Source organism: Culex quinquefasciatus, chromosome 2 (assembly GCF_015732765.1).
Source record: "Culex quinquefasciatus strain JHB chromosome 2, VPISU_Cqui_1.0_pri_paternal, whole genome shotgun sequence".
In the NCBI taxonomy this organism is placed as follows: Eukaryota; Metazoa; Arthropoda; class Insecta; order Diptera; family Culicidae; genus Culex; species Culex quinquefasciatus.
In genome coordinates, this window is record NC_051862.1 from 137,820,993 (window position 1) to 137,835,920 (window position 14,928).

Sequence of the window (14,928 nt, forward strand, 5' to 3'; positions counted from 1 at the left end):
TTTTTGAAGCCGGATCTCACTTAAATGCATGTAAACGATGTCCGGATCAATCATCCGACCCATCATTGGTTAGGTAATCGAAAGAACTTTCCAACGAGTCCACATAATTGAAGATCTGGCAACCCTGTCTCGAGTTATGACAACTTAAGTTATATCTGTGTACTTATTTTTCTGGACCTAAAAAAAAAAGCTGAAATATGTGTCCAAACCACTCATATTACCCATTGTTGGTAACAAGTGAGGAAGGCATCAACCACATAGGTGGATTAAGTTAGTTTTTGTATTTAAAATTTCTCGCAATTTAAACGATAAATTCCAGAAAAAAACGTCAATTGTATTGCTGATGTCAAATTTTATTACATTAATGGAGATTCCATAATAATATTGGCTGAAAAATCATATCAAAAACTAACTTAATCCACCTATGTGGTTGGAGCCTTCCTCACTTATTACCAACAATGGCTGATGTGATGAAATTGTACAAAAATTTCATCTATTTTTTAGATCCGTTAAAAAAAAGTACATAAATATCACTTAAGGGGCCATACCTCAAGACAGGGTTGCCAGATCATCAATGTTTTGGACTCGTTGGTAAGCTCTTTTAATAACCTAACCAACGATGGGTCGGATAGTAGATTCAGACATAGTTTACATACATTTAAGTGAGATCCGGCATCCAAAAAGTACATCAATATCACTTAAGTGGACATATCTCGAGACAGGGTTGCCAGATCTTTAATGTTTTGGAGTCGTTGGAAAGGTCTTCTGATAACCTAACCAACGACGGGTCGTATGATGGACCCGGACTTAGTTTACATACATTTAAGTGAGATCCGGCATCCAAAAAGTACATAAATATCACTTAAGTGGACATATCTCGAGACAGGGTTGCCAGTACTTCAATGTTTTGGACTCGCTGAAAAGTTCTTTTGATAACCTAACCAACGGTGGGTCGGATGGTGGATCCGGACTAAGTTTACCTACATTTAAGTGAGATCTGGCTTCAAAAAAGTACATCAATATCACTTAAGTGGACATATCTCGAGACAGGGTTGCCAGATTTTCAATGTTATGGACTCGTTGGAAAGGTCTTTTAATAACCTAACCAACATTGGGTCGGATGATGGACCCGGACTTAGTTTACATACATTTAAGTGAGATCCGGCATCCAAAAAGTACATCAATATCACTTAAGTGTACATATCTCGAGACAGGGTTGCCAGATCTTCAATGTTTTGAACTCGTTGGAAAGGTCGTTTGATAACCTAACCAACGATGGGTCGGATGGTGGATCCGGACTTAGTTTACATACATTTAAGTGAGATCCGGCATCCAAAAAGTACATCAATATCACTTAGTTTACATACATTTAAGTGAGATCCGGCATCCAAAAAGTACATCAATATCACTTAAGTGAACATATCTCGAGACAGGGTTGCCAGATCTTCAATGTTTTAGGCTCATTGGAAAGGTCTTTTGATAACCTAACCAACGATGGGTCGGATTATGGACCCGGACATAGTTTACATACATTTAAGTGAGATCCGGATATATGTGAAAACTCATTTTTATGCATAACTTTTGAACTACTTATCGAAACTTCAATCTGTATAAAACTCGATCTATGGGACCCTAAACCAAGTCGAATGCAACATGTTCGGGTCAAATCGGTTCAGCCAGTGCCTAGAAACATGAGCTAGTTTGTTGGTCACATACATACATACACACACATACACACACACATACACACAGACATTTGTTCAGTTTTCGATTCTGAGTCGATATGTATACATGAAGGTGGGTCTACGATGTTTTTATACAAAGTTCATTTTAAGAGCAGGATTATAGCCTTACCTCAGTGAGGAAGGCAAAAAGTGAAAAAAGAAATTTTTCTGTTTACCTTTTTTTGCTTTTTTGCTTTTGGTCGATCAAACAGTGCTTCCGTACACTGAGAATCGGCATAACAAATTTTTCAGTTTGCTTCTTCACAATTGCATAGGACTTTTGAGTTCAACTAGGATAACACATTTCGTGTTACCATGATAATATGTATAATACTGATTCTCAGTGTTTGTTTCGTGAACTTCTAAGATGGCGGCTTCTTCGTTACCGCTAAAGTTACTGTGCCGTCAATAGAAATAGAAATTACAAAGGACACTGGGAATTCGATTAGGACTGCGGACTCAAAGTCGTGAGTTTATGATGGAGTCGAAAGAGGAGTCAGGTCTTTTTGAAGAGCTGAAGTCGGAGTAGGAGTCGCTTAAAAGGTTACCTAACTCCGCAGCCCCGACCTTCAACGCGGCAAATAAAACATATAAGCTGGAACATCAACGTTAGAAACGTTTGTTGAACCAGGCTAACCCCCAAAGAAGTGGACCACAACAAGACGAAGAAGATTGGCGCGCGGGAGAAATTTCATTTCTTCGCTTTCCCGTGAAGACTAATCGGATTAAGCAGACTCAAGAGGGGGAGCGGAGGAAGACCTGCTCCAAACTCCGGCCGCCCGGTAAGCCCGGTAGCCCTATGACATCTGTTGGTTATGTCGATGGTGGTGCAGGAAACAGTTAGGCGATTACCCCTCGAGGGAATGACTAGCGTTTAAGCGTTGAAGAGGGAAAAAGTGCTCATGGGGTACTACCTCTGGATGGGGAGGTAGTGCTAATAATCGTGTGTACATTATTTACACACGACGACCGACGTCCTGCCTAGAACGGGGACGGCTCTCCGAAGGTGAATGGGGTTACCGAGATGATTGGGGTCTGATTGGCTTCCGAACGTCGGAATAGGAGTCTCTCCGTGTGTGGAGTTGGGGCCGGTTGAGAGCCGGTTCAAACGAGTGACACACATTCCGGACCGGGTCGGGGAATTGAAAGTATACGACTTTTCGCTTTTACGCCAGAGGAGGAGAGAAGGTTAATTGATGCAAATTTCCATTTTTAGCTTTCCGGTTGCATTAGACGAGGTGAGTTGCACTGACTTCGGTGGATGGGGCATGACACTGGAACGTTCCCATGGAAATTTTCACAATCCGGAGAAAATGAGCTCGTACGTGTCTCTCGGAACAATCTAACCATACATCATCAAAATGTTCAACTTACCGTCCGAAATAACAGCACTAGCCACACCACTAGTGGCAAAAATATTTTCATTTTTGCTGCAAAGAGAGGAAGAAAAGAAAAAGAAAGAACATTAGCCATGGTTGCCATATCGAACCGGAACCTTCCCGTAGGAAGGTGATCAACATTTGTTTTACGATATAATAATTGTATTTCAACGAGAACATTACAACCGAGCAGCCCAAGTATGGAAGAGAGAGAGACCCTAGAGCGCGGGAAAATTTTCTCCCCCCTCCTTTTTGTATAACTAAATAAGCGCGCGTAAAAAAAAGCAGCGTGGAAGCCCAGAAATGGCGGCGCTCAGCACAATTTTCCGTTTTTTCCCCTGCAGATGTTGGAGCGCGCGCGGTGGGGCTGTGTTTTTATGCCACATCTTCAACACAGGGTTTACTGTTATAATAGACAAGAGGGGGCACACAACGAGATGACCTTAATCGATGCTATCACCTAAAACCATAGCGCGTTGGGGCGCCATAGATAAAGAGAGGGTGAATAGTTGGGAAATTACGTTATACGTAATAAATCAGGATTTACGCAAGGTTTGATGGAATGCTGGTGAAATTTGAGAGTTATCAGTTACAATCATGAGGAATGTTTTGATATGAACCTTAAAGATCAGTTCAACAATTTGTCACGCAATTTGTAAATTTATCGAAATCTAACAAATTTGATAAAATAACCCTCTTCTGCCTATAACCTTATGTTTGTTTTTTTGGAGGTCAGTTTGAAGAACTTTTGTTTCTAGTGTTTTTATAAGATTTTATCTTGTTAAGTTTGTTTTTTTTTATTGATAGTTTCTGGCATATTGTAGAACTTCAAATCGTTATCTTTTTGCGATATGTTTTTTTCCATAAGTTTTAGTAATTTTTCGATTTTTGGAATGATTATCATTGTTTTATAAGTTTGATTGAACAATTAGCTTTTAAGTCACAACAAAGTGTTACAAATGAAAATTCAAGCAAAACAATGTAGTTAGGCCATTAAGAGTTCGTAAACAATGAGTGTTTCTTGCTCACTTCGAATGTAAACATCAACTGACCTGTTCAGGATACACTATTATTATTTATTGTTTTGCCTGAATTGCATGTTAATTTTGACTTAAAAAGTATGAGATATTAGTTGAAAACAAGGTCAAAGCTGACTCTAGGAAATTACTTAAAGGAAAGGAAAAAAAGAGAAAAGTCATTTGAAATAAATAAAATCGTCAAACACAAGACGTCTTGAAAGTTATGATAATCAAGAAGAACAATATTTTTTAAAATACAAATTTGGTTTACACATACATTTTTGATAAATTTCTAGGTGGAAATTCGTCTCGAAAAACATATTGCCGTAATTTCACTTACATTTAAAATCTTTCAAATTGAACAAAACTTTACCAAATAATAAATTAAAACAATGCAGGAAAATGTATTTTAAATTGCTTTCATTTCACTAAGAAGAAACATTCCTAAAAAAATATTTCAATCTTAGAAAATGCTTAAATGGCTTGGGGATTTTTTAATTTCCTGAAAGACTTTTTTTTCTTTTAATCCAATTATAAATCTAATATATCAAATATCATAAAAAGTACATGAATTTTGCAATAATTTCGGAATCAATGGGTTTGAATTGCGTTTTTAAACTATTCTATGAATGTTGAAATTTTAATCTTCTTGGTCATGTGTTAATATTGAGCAAAATTAGTCCAAAGGGTAAATAAATTAAGCTTTCAAGTGGCTTCGCTTTTATTAAATAAGAGATATAAATTTAAAATAATAATAATGGCAAATGTAAAGCAAATTATTATGTTTGTAACTTGAATCACCCTTTCAAATTTTTATTTTTATAAACATGGAAATGGGTAATTCTGCGCCAACTCACACAACAGTTGCCCCGACCCCTCTTCGATTTGCGTAAAACGTTGTCCTAAGGGGTAACTTTTGTCCCTGATCACAAATCCGAGGTCCGTTTTTGATATCTCGCAACGGAGGGGCGGTACGACCCCTTCAATTCAACTTTTTTGCGTAAAATCGCGATCATGATGGTTACAAGCAAACCCCTAATGTTTATAAATAATTTTTTTTTGTGATTGTCTGCTCTACAACTTTGTAGAACATTGTTAAACTCTAAAAAAACCCTGCAAAGTTAGAAAAACACGAAATTTTAAAATGAAAAATTTTGTTCTAAATGAAAAAATGACCCTTCTGGGTCAATGTAGATTCGAAAAGTAAATTAAATTTCCCATAAAATAACATGTTCCAAAAAAATTTACAGTTGAGTAACGGAAAATGGAAGAGTTTTTAAACTTTTTAAGTGTTTTCTTCGATGAAAGTACGTTTTTTTCGGAATTCTGAGTACGCCATCAAATCGGGCGTCCAATTTTACATAAAAGCCTCTTCATAAAAGCCCTCGGACTCATGATCAGTAGCAAAAGTTAACCCTAAGGACAAAGTTTCACGCAAATCGAAGAGGGGTCGGGGCAACTTTTCCCGATTTCGTGTGAGTTGGTAGAGAATTAATTCAATCAACTGAAATCAATATTAAAACATTTACTGAAAAATAATCAAGAGGCTCAAAAATAATAAAAATTAAATATCATTGACTGCAAACATGTAAAATCCATTTTGAATGTTTTTTTTAATGCGTGAAATATCGTTTGCTTATGCGTTTTTAATTTCATTCAAAGGGTTTATAATATTATTTTTTTGCAATTCCGTCGTGAAACTACTAACTTTTCCTTTCATTCTTGAACGACGAAACAACCTACAACAACCTACTAAAAGTTGAACTTTTCAGCACTTGTTAGGAAAAGTTAAACTTTTCAACATTTTTTTGATTTGAACGATTCATTGACTCAATGCATGGACATTTGTCCTATAATTCTGTCCAAAGGATGTTTTTCGGAATTGCAAAAAACATTGTATGGAACTCGTTGCAAAACTTGATTTTTCATCACTCGGTGAACCTCGTTAGATAAATGTACGACTCGTGCTGAAAAAATCCTCTTTTTGCAACTTGTTGCATAAACTACTATTTTACAATTTTTGGATATTAGAACATAGATCGAAAAAATACGTTTAATTTTAGGAAGAAAATATTCCCAAAAAAATAAATTTCGGATTGAAACATAACTGACATTTTGTAATATTTTTGCTTCACAATTTAAGAAATTAGCTTTGAATTTATATATTATAGAACACGAATCGATTGGTACAATTTTGCACCACCGAAGTTGTAGTCGTTTGGTTGTGGTAGTGAACAAATAAGCTCAAAATTTTACGAAATTTATTTCATAAACCTTCCGAATACATTTCGTTGCCGAAATCAACTCAATTTATCGTACGGGTCACGATGTTTGTTGTTTTATTTACCTGGATTTTTTCTCAGTGTAGAGATGTTCTTTGGCCAACATAATTAGACCCGTATTACCAATGTATGTTTGGTGATAAAGGAAATCCTACCCTAAACAGGGTGGCGTTAAAACGTTACCAAAAACACTCAGAGATTAACGAAAAAACTTTATTTGGATATTTGAAGGAGACCAAAGACCAAACATATTTTTTAATTTAATTTTCAGAACGTTTTACAATATATATCCAAAAGTGGTGAATATTCTATAACAGGATTTTGAGATCAGCTTTTATCGGAATTTGATATATCAATCGAATCAAAAGTACATGGTGAGCTGTAAAATTAATTATAAAAAAGCACAAATGTTTTTCAATAATGTGTTTTGAAAATGTTTACGTTTTTTTTGCGAAATAAAAAAAAAACATTTCGTGGTGTATATGGAATTTTATTTTATTTAAACTTTTAGAAGTTTTTTTTGGAATATTTTTTTTGCCATCTGTCTTTTAGGAAAACTTTGATAAAATAAATGCAGCGGTCATATCTGTAAAACATAATGTGCACTGGCCCTTCAAGGGTAAACCTATGTCCGCATCGTCAGCAAACCCTGGGAAAGTCCTACATTTGGCCTGCGTGACTGTTCTATTATCTGCCGACTACCAGAGTAGTACGTTTCGTCCACGTATGTCCAGATCTTCCCAGGCTCTTCCCAGCAGGACGGAGCCATCGTGCGGAACAGGAAAAGGGCGGAAAATGTGTTCGTTCCATGTTGACCAGACTCAGCGGTTGGAGCAGGAAGAAGGTTGAACACAACTTGGTCACGGTAGTGCCTGCAGCAGCTACCTCGTAAGACTTTGGAACTTTACAGTTGCATCTCTATATTTTGCTGGGTACGGTACCGGGTTTAGACAGTAGTGGCCGAGACTATCAACCGGCCAAGATCAGTTCGATTTTTGCATAATGGATTCTGTTTTTGTTTTTTTTGCGAACTGCTTGTGGCTCTCGTCTACGGGAGTAATTATGTTCCAACAAGATCTCCGCCGGTTCCAAGTCCGAAGCGGACCGAAGGTGGCGAGGTTATGTAACATCTGTCGCGGTATTGCACCCGTCGCCACCGTATTTTTATGGATTCTTGTTTGTGGCGAGGGCAAACTAGCATGACGAAGATGACTCCAAATACTGGCCCCCGGGCTAGGGACTTGGACGGAATTCTGCAGATTTGTGGAGGCACACAAAAGGGCGTTAAAATAGCAAAAGGTGTGCGCAATTTCCAAGTCCATGTCATGACGATGATTCTCACACGTGGTTACAGGCGTTAGTTTGACTGCTGATGAAGTTTTGTGGCCTGTGGGCAAGTTCTGGGCTGTTGTTGTTGTTTTTCAACGCCCCCGTTTTATTGCATTTTGTGCAATGTTTTGATTGTTGTTTGGGGGTGATCTTGTTGAATGGCTTTGAAGCGCATTTCAATTCCGGTGATTGTTTTGAAGCAGTAAAGAAATCGTTGCATCAAAAGTTATTGCAAAAAGCTTTTTGATTAGTTTCTTTTAAACCTTTTCAGGTCAGATACCACTTTAAATCCGCCTCTAAGTGGGCTTCAATCTAGAAAATCGCAAAAAAAAACAGATTTTTCAATCAATGTTTGATTTGAAATAAAAAAAAAAAAACAAAAAAGAACTATTCAAATTTAAGAAAATTTTGGTTGGAAGTCTGACATGTTTTTTCCATGCAATTAAAATAATGATGGTATCATTCTATAGTTGAAATTGTAAAAAACAGGAAAAAACAAAAATAGCTGTAAAATGGCCTTCTAAACACAGAAAAAAAATTTAAAACAGAATACATTAAAGGGTTAACATCAAAGTTTCCACTGAAGTTTCAAACAAGTTGCCCGGGCTTTCCTTGAATTTCGTAAAGCTTTATCCTAAACGGTAAATTTCGACCCTGATCTTGAATCGAGGTCATTTTTTTAATATTTCGTGATAAAGGAGCGGTACGACCCTTTTGATATTTTTAGCTTTCGAATAAACATGTTTTTCGATAATTTCAGCTCAAAAATTTAATGACGATAAGCTGGAAATTTGGTGTCAAAAGGACGATTGTGTTCAAAAATCAAACATCGAAAATTCTGAAAAAAAACTCTATTTTTATGAAAAATGGTTCTAGAACTTCTGTCACATTTCGATGCCTAAATTGTTTAGAAGCGTATTGCAAATAAATGGATGTCAAATTGATATTTTTTCCATAATGGAAGCTGTTGTAATTTTTGAAAGTGCAACTACCCAAAAATGATATTTTTTCCATTATGACACCCTGCATTTAAAGCTGTGTTTTATGGCTGACTGCTTTTTTCTGCTTGTGAGCAGGTTTTTTTCTGGGGGCAATCAGCATTTGATACTGTTAAATTACAGTTTTACAAAGTGTACATCATAAAAAAGAGGCTCTGAAATGAATGGGTGTGCACACGAGACTGCCACTAACACTTTAAAGTTAGATATGTCCCGGGCTGAGAGAAATGTCAATCCATCTGATGGCAACACATAAAAATTGCCATGCCATTTTGAAAAATATTTTTCTGAATAAAACAAAATGCTGAACTTCATTTAAAACTGATATTTTGAAACTGATGTTACTTGAGCAGGAAACGTTAGCAGGGAAAATTTTAGTTCTGTATTGGCCACCAGTTGTGTCATTGAAATTCAATTTCCTGCTCACTTCAAAACATCGCACATGGTGCAGTTGACAGTAAATTTCCCTGCTAACGTAAATAGGATTTTTTACTATTATTTTTATCGTAAATGCAATCTTTCCAACAATATATTTGCTTTGATGTATAATTAGTTTTGTTTACTTATTTCAATACCTTCGAATCTGAACAAATATTTTCCCTGCTAACGTATCAGTTACTGAGCCAGAAGAAAATTCATAGTCATGGATCACAAAAATCGCCGTTTTCAAATCAAAATAATAATTTAAGTTTAAATTTACATTCAAACTTTTATACAAAGGTACTCAAATATGTTGGTGTAAAATATTTTAAAATCATTCTTGTTCTTCAAGTGTTCAGCAGTGAATTCTATCATTGGGGCGTGGCTTATTATTATGATGAGCATTTTCCTTGCTAACTTCACAGTAACCAAGCTTTTTGTTTTTTTATACAGGCTATCTATTTAATTTAACACTAGCACATTTTACCACCTTTTCATAAAAGTACGATTGTAATGTAAACACAAATAAATATTTTGTTTGAAATAACAATATCACATCTTTTCTGGTTGGATAACTCTTGTAGATTTGGATTTCCTTGCAAATATTTCTTTACCATTACCATAAACAATTAAATTTCTATTTTTTTCGAAATTTATATTTTTTCAGACAGATGTCCCAGAATCATTTTTTAAGTGAAGTCCCAGACAAATCAAAAATGTTTTCCCTGCTTACGTAACAGTTTACTGAGTTAAGTGTTACTTCAGCAGGGAAAACGTAGGCCACGTCCCGCAAACGACCCACAACGTCGTCAGCAGGGCAAATGGTTGTGAAGACCGCAGATTTATGTTTTTTTACAGGGCAAAGCTTTCATTTCATATGCGGTACTTTGAGAGTTCAATTGCATTTGATATTTTTTCCCGAACTTATATGGACACCTTAGGGAAATCGACCAATACCGTAAACTGGGGTCAATCGGGACACATGGGGCGAATTGGGACAGCAGTTTTAATGTTGGAGCACAATATTTTGATTTTTCTGGTTGGATTCGGTTATAACAGAGTCTGGCCAACAAAATGTGTACATCCATTTCCAAATTTAAAAGCTTTAAGTGCTCTAAAAACTGCTGTCCCTATTCAGACTGTAGTCCCGATTCACCCCAGATTACAGTAGTAGTTTAACATTAACATGAATCATTTTATCATTAGTTAAGTAATAACATTGCCACTGAATCCGCATTGTAAATATCGCCTTGATACTCTTGAAGGAAAAACTTTTTTCTGTTTTTGTAATTTCAAGAAAATATTATTTTGTAATTATTGAAGAAACATGAAAGCCACAAAAATTTATCATGCCCCAATATGTTTTGAAAACATAATAAAAAATAGGCAGATTTTTTCCCTGCTGACTTCACTTTTTTTCACTGCTAACAACGTTGTGGGGGCGTGGCCTTCGCTTTCCCTGCTGAAGTAACACTTAGCCCAGTAAACTGTTTCGTTCGCAGGAATTTTTTTTTTTTATTTGTTTGGGACTTCAGTCAATCAATTCTGGAACGCGTAAGCAGGGTGATTTCGTCCGTGACTTAGGTTAAAAGAATCAATTATGAGACACGAATTTAACTTTAGAAAAAATAATTAATTTTCAAATAATTCAAATGGATGTCGCTAGGAGTTTTGGCCTTAATGTACCATAGTTTTTGTAAAATTGCTCTTAAAAATATTCTAATATCAAGCGATTAATAGTAAAGAAATTATTGAAGGAACTCCAAATCTCTAAGAATTTGCCTACTATTTACGAAACAGTAGTTTATGCAACAAGTTGCAAAAAGAGGATTTTTTCAGCACGAGTTGTACATTTATCCAACGAGGTTCACCGAGTTGGATAAATACGAAGAGTGCTGAAAAAATCAAGTTTTGCAACGAGTTCCATACAACATTTTTTGCAATTCCAAAAAACACACACTGAGTGAAATTTTATGTAAAATTTTCATGTATTTTGTCAATAAATCGTTTAAATCAAAAAAATGTTGAAAAGTGTTACTTTTCGAAACAAGTGCTGAAAAGTTCAACTTTTCAGCACCCAGTTGAGTGCTGAAAAGTAGAACTTTTCAGCATTTATTTTGAAAAGTGTTGCTATTCGATTCTGTTATTTTTGGTACAGAAAAGTAGGCTATTTCGTCGTTCAAGAATGACAGGAAAAGTAAGTAGTTTCACGACGGAATTGCAAAAAGATTTTTTTTTTATATTTTCGCTGCTTACGTTAGCGGTAATTATTTGAACAATTTCCAGCTGATTTGATCAAATCAGTATTTTTGTTTATTTCAATGCAATTTAATCTCAGTTTTTTTAACTGGTACGCGAGCCGAATTGATTTTCGACTTAAAATATCTTCATGACTAGTATGCATATTTTTTCAAACTTTTATCAAAGTTATGTTCATTGGTCACATGAGAATCGATTTCATCAAACAAATCATGAAAATGTTGGCAATTGTTAATTAGACGATCAAAAATGTAAAAATTGAGCAAAAAGGGTTGGTCAGGCCTGATTTAGCTAATGGAGGAGAAGCTTTATTATCGGATGTATATTTTTCATGCTAAATAACGTAACAGTTACTGAGCCAGAAATAAACTTAAATGTCAGAAGAAGCTAGTGTAAAATTAAATACAAACTACTAATTTATTTTTTAAATAGTTCTACATAGACCTTAGCTTGTATAAAACAAAAACAAAAAGTTTGGTAACTGTGACAAAAAAAAAACTGTGAAGTTAGCAAGGATTTTTGTGATCCATGACTATGAATTTTCTTCTGGCTCAGTAACTGATACGTTAGCAGGGAAAATATTTGTTCAGATTCGAAGGCATTGAAATACGTAAAAAAAACTTATTTAAATAAATCAAAGCAAATATATTGTTGAAATGATTGCATTTACGATAAAAATTATCCTTTTTTTTGGCGAGCAGTCTTGTCGAAAAAGAAAAATAGACTGCTCGCCAAAACCAGAAAGATTAAAAAATAATCAGTCGTTGCGAACCCGGATAAAAATTACAGTTAAAAAAATCTTATTTACGTTAGCAGGGAAATTTCACTTTCCCTGCTGTCTTCACATTTTTTTTTCCCCGCTAACGATGTGAAGTGAGCAGGGAAATTGGATTTCAATGACGCCATCTGGTGGCCAATACGAGAACTAAAATTTTCCCTGCTAACGTTTCCCTGCTGAAGTAATATCAGTATTTTTAACAACCTTGAAATTTTACAAATTTCAAACTGCGAATCGGGAACATAATGTTTTGATCCTTGTTGAAATTTATAATAAAAATGATATTCTTGTGAGAAAAATCGTTATGCCTTTTATCTAAAACAGACAAAACTTCAATGACATGAATTTAAAAATATTTGTAATGTTACGAAATTTTGAACGAGAAAAAATGAAGTAAAAAATAATAATTTAAAGTTGTTGTCCCCCTCAACATCAGAATTCTCAAAAAAAAAAAATATGGGACAGCGTTGAAAATTTTGGCTAAAAATAGAAAAAAATATCATTGAAAAAACTTATGAATTTATTGTTTTATTTGCATTTTTCAATCAATTAGGGCTTAAACAAAACATTGTTTTCGTACCATAAATCAAATTATGGTGAAACCTTTGGAATATATTTTTTCATGAATTCATAGATATTTTTCTTTGTAATTGTAAGTGTAATTTTATTTGTCTGAGACAGCCTGTTAGTCAGACTTTTTATCAGGGCAAGGAGGTTTTTGAAAATTTTCAACAGTATTTTGGATACATGACAGTTATAATACTCTCCGTTCCAATATTTTTAAAGGTTTAAATGTGGCTTTGGCCAGAACCGAAGTTTAAAAATCTTAAATAAAACTTTTTATGCCCTCACAATGCATTCAATGCAATGATGAAAATAAATGTATTGATTTTATATAAATGAATTGTATTTTTAATTATAATTATAATTATAATCCATTGATTTTAAACATTTAACCCAATGCAAAAAAATATTCAAATTATACTCAGCAGACATGAACCAGCAGCAGCTCTTGCACAACTCGTTGATTTTCCTTTCTCTTAATTTAAATTTTGCAACATCTCGGAATATCCCGAAGGTCTCAACCCACACCGATTGACATCATCACAAAACACAGTTCACCAGTCTGAATTTCACAACTTTTTGTAACACTGTCCAACACAGTCCAGTCCAGTTCCTTCCGCCCCCGCACAGCCCCGATGCAAAAATCGCTCCTCCACACTCCAAAAAAGCGCGCTCCAAGGTCACTTAGTTCTTCGTTTCTTTAGTCCACTGAGTTAACTCGAAATTTTCGCCTCAGCCACTTCCACCCCAGTTAAAAAAAACACAACGCTCCAACGTTAAAAATTCATTTCCGGGGCTCGTTCCGACGACGACCACTTGGCCGACATCGCCCAAGGCTCTGCTCAGCGCTTAAAATTCCCACCAAATCCAAAATGCCAACGCAACGCCAAAACCAGTTATCACCAATTTCGACTGACACGCACATCCCCACCGCTTCAATGGGCAGATGATAATCGGTTCGGTTTCCTTTTCATTTGATTCACTGATTGACTCTTTTTTTTTCGAAAATTAGTTTGTTACCCATCACTTTCGAGTTTGGTTCACTGAACATCCCACTAATTGGGGTCTTCCGACGCTCTGGTTGACTTGGTTCTTCTGAGGTTTCCCCGATTCGCACTATAGCTTCTAAACCCACTAGTTGAGAACTCCGTATTACCGAATATTCCTCGTTCTGGTCGCAGCACCGTCCTGGTTTCACTCCATGCAGCAACAGCTACCATATCCGGTGATCGTCGTCCCCCGATCGTCACCGTTTCGTTTCAGTTTCTTCTTAAGGTTCCCTTGTCGTCACTGGTATTGCTCGCTATGCTCCTTTGACATTTTACCAGCATTTTGCACACTAGTCGAGAGAGAGGTACCCGATCACTTTTTCACCTCATTCTTCACGGCAGCATGTGACTGTGTGTACTCACTGCTGTTTGCTCTTCACTGAAAATATTTCTTTTTGTGCACACACGATCTTTACCAGATATTCACTCTTTTCTTTCGCAGATTCCGGCCAGATATGCCACCCAGCACGACTCCCCAGTTGGCTTCTTCGATCACTCTCTAGCAGCACTCTTGATCAGCTCGGATCAGCGGCTCACATTTTGTCTTGTCTTCACCTTGCGCGCAGACACACAAGAAAACTGTAGTTCTGCAAAACCCCACGGCAAACCCGTTGTGCAGCTCCCGCGCACCGCTACGCGATCGAACTCCCCTCGCGCTGGAGGTCGTCGAGGTTCGCCTTTCTACAAGCTGTACAAGAGCTTTGGGGGAAAACGACCTAACCGACCACAAGTCGACTAAGTCCCGTCGTCGCGCGTCGTAGCTTTTCCTAGCTCCCGAAGTGCCCGTCCGTCTCGTTGAGGTGTCGCGAAGAAACTGGCGAGCCGAGAGCGAGAAAACACGAAACGAAGCAAAGGCGACTTCGGCGAAGTAGGCGAACAGCTAAAAGCTAAAGTCGCTCGGTGTGCGGAGAGCTAAGAGAGCGCGATGAAATGGAAAGAGAGTGAGAGAAGAAAAGGTCGCGCGAAGTTGCGGTAGTTTTTCTTTACCAGCTTCGGCGAAAAGAGCTGCGGAGACTTGACTGCGGTTGACGACGAAGTTGACGTCGGCGACGAACCCGTAGCGGACGGGCCACATTAACACGCGGGGCAAGCAAATTAGCCTTTGCGGAGAGTGTGTGTGCGGAACT

General features: G+C 36.6%; 1 protein-coding gene across 1 annotated transcript in view; it reads right to left on the reverse strand.

The window, feature by feature from the left end:
* LOC6048482 overlaps positions 1-14,585 on the reverse strand; it is a 174,947-nt gene extending 160,362 nt beyond the window's left edge. The window contains exons 1-2 of the mRNA XM_038257982.1: positions 13,909-14,585; positions 3,099-3,154 (exon numbers count right to left, since the gene is read on the reverse strand). Of these exons, the coding sequence (XP_038113910.1) occupies positions 3,099-3,154; positions 13,909-13,972 (120 nt within the window). The 5' untranslated portion in view covers positions 13,973-14,585. The remainder of the gene's footprint in view (positions 1-3,098; positions 3,155-13,908) is intronic.
* Positions 14,586-14,928: the final 343 nt, after the last annotated feature.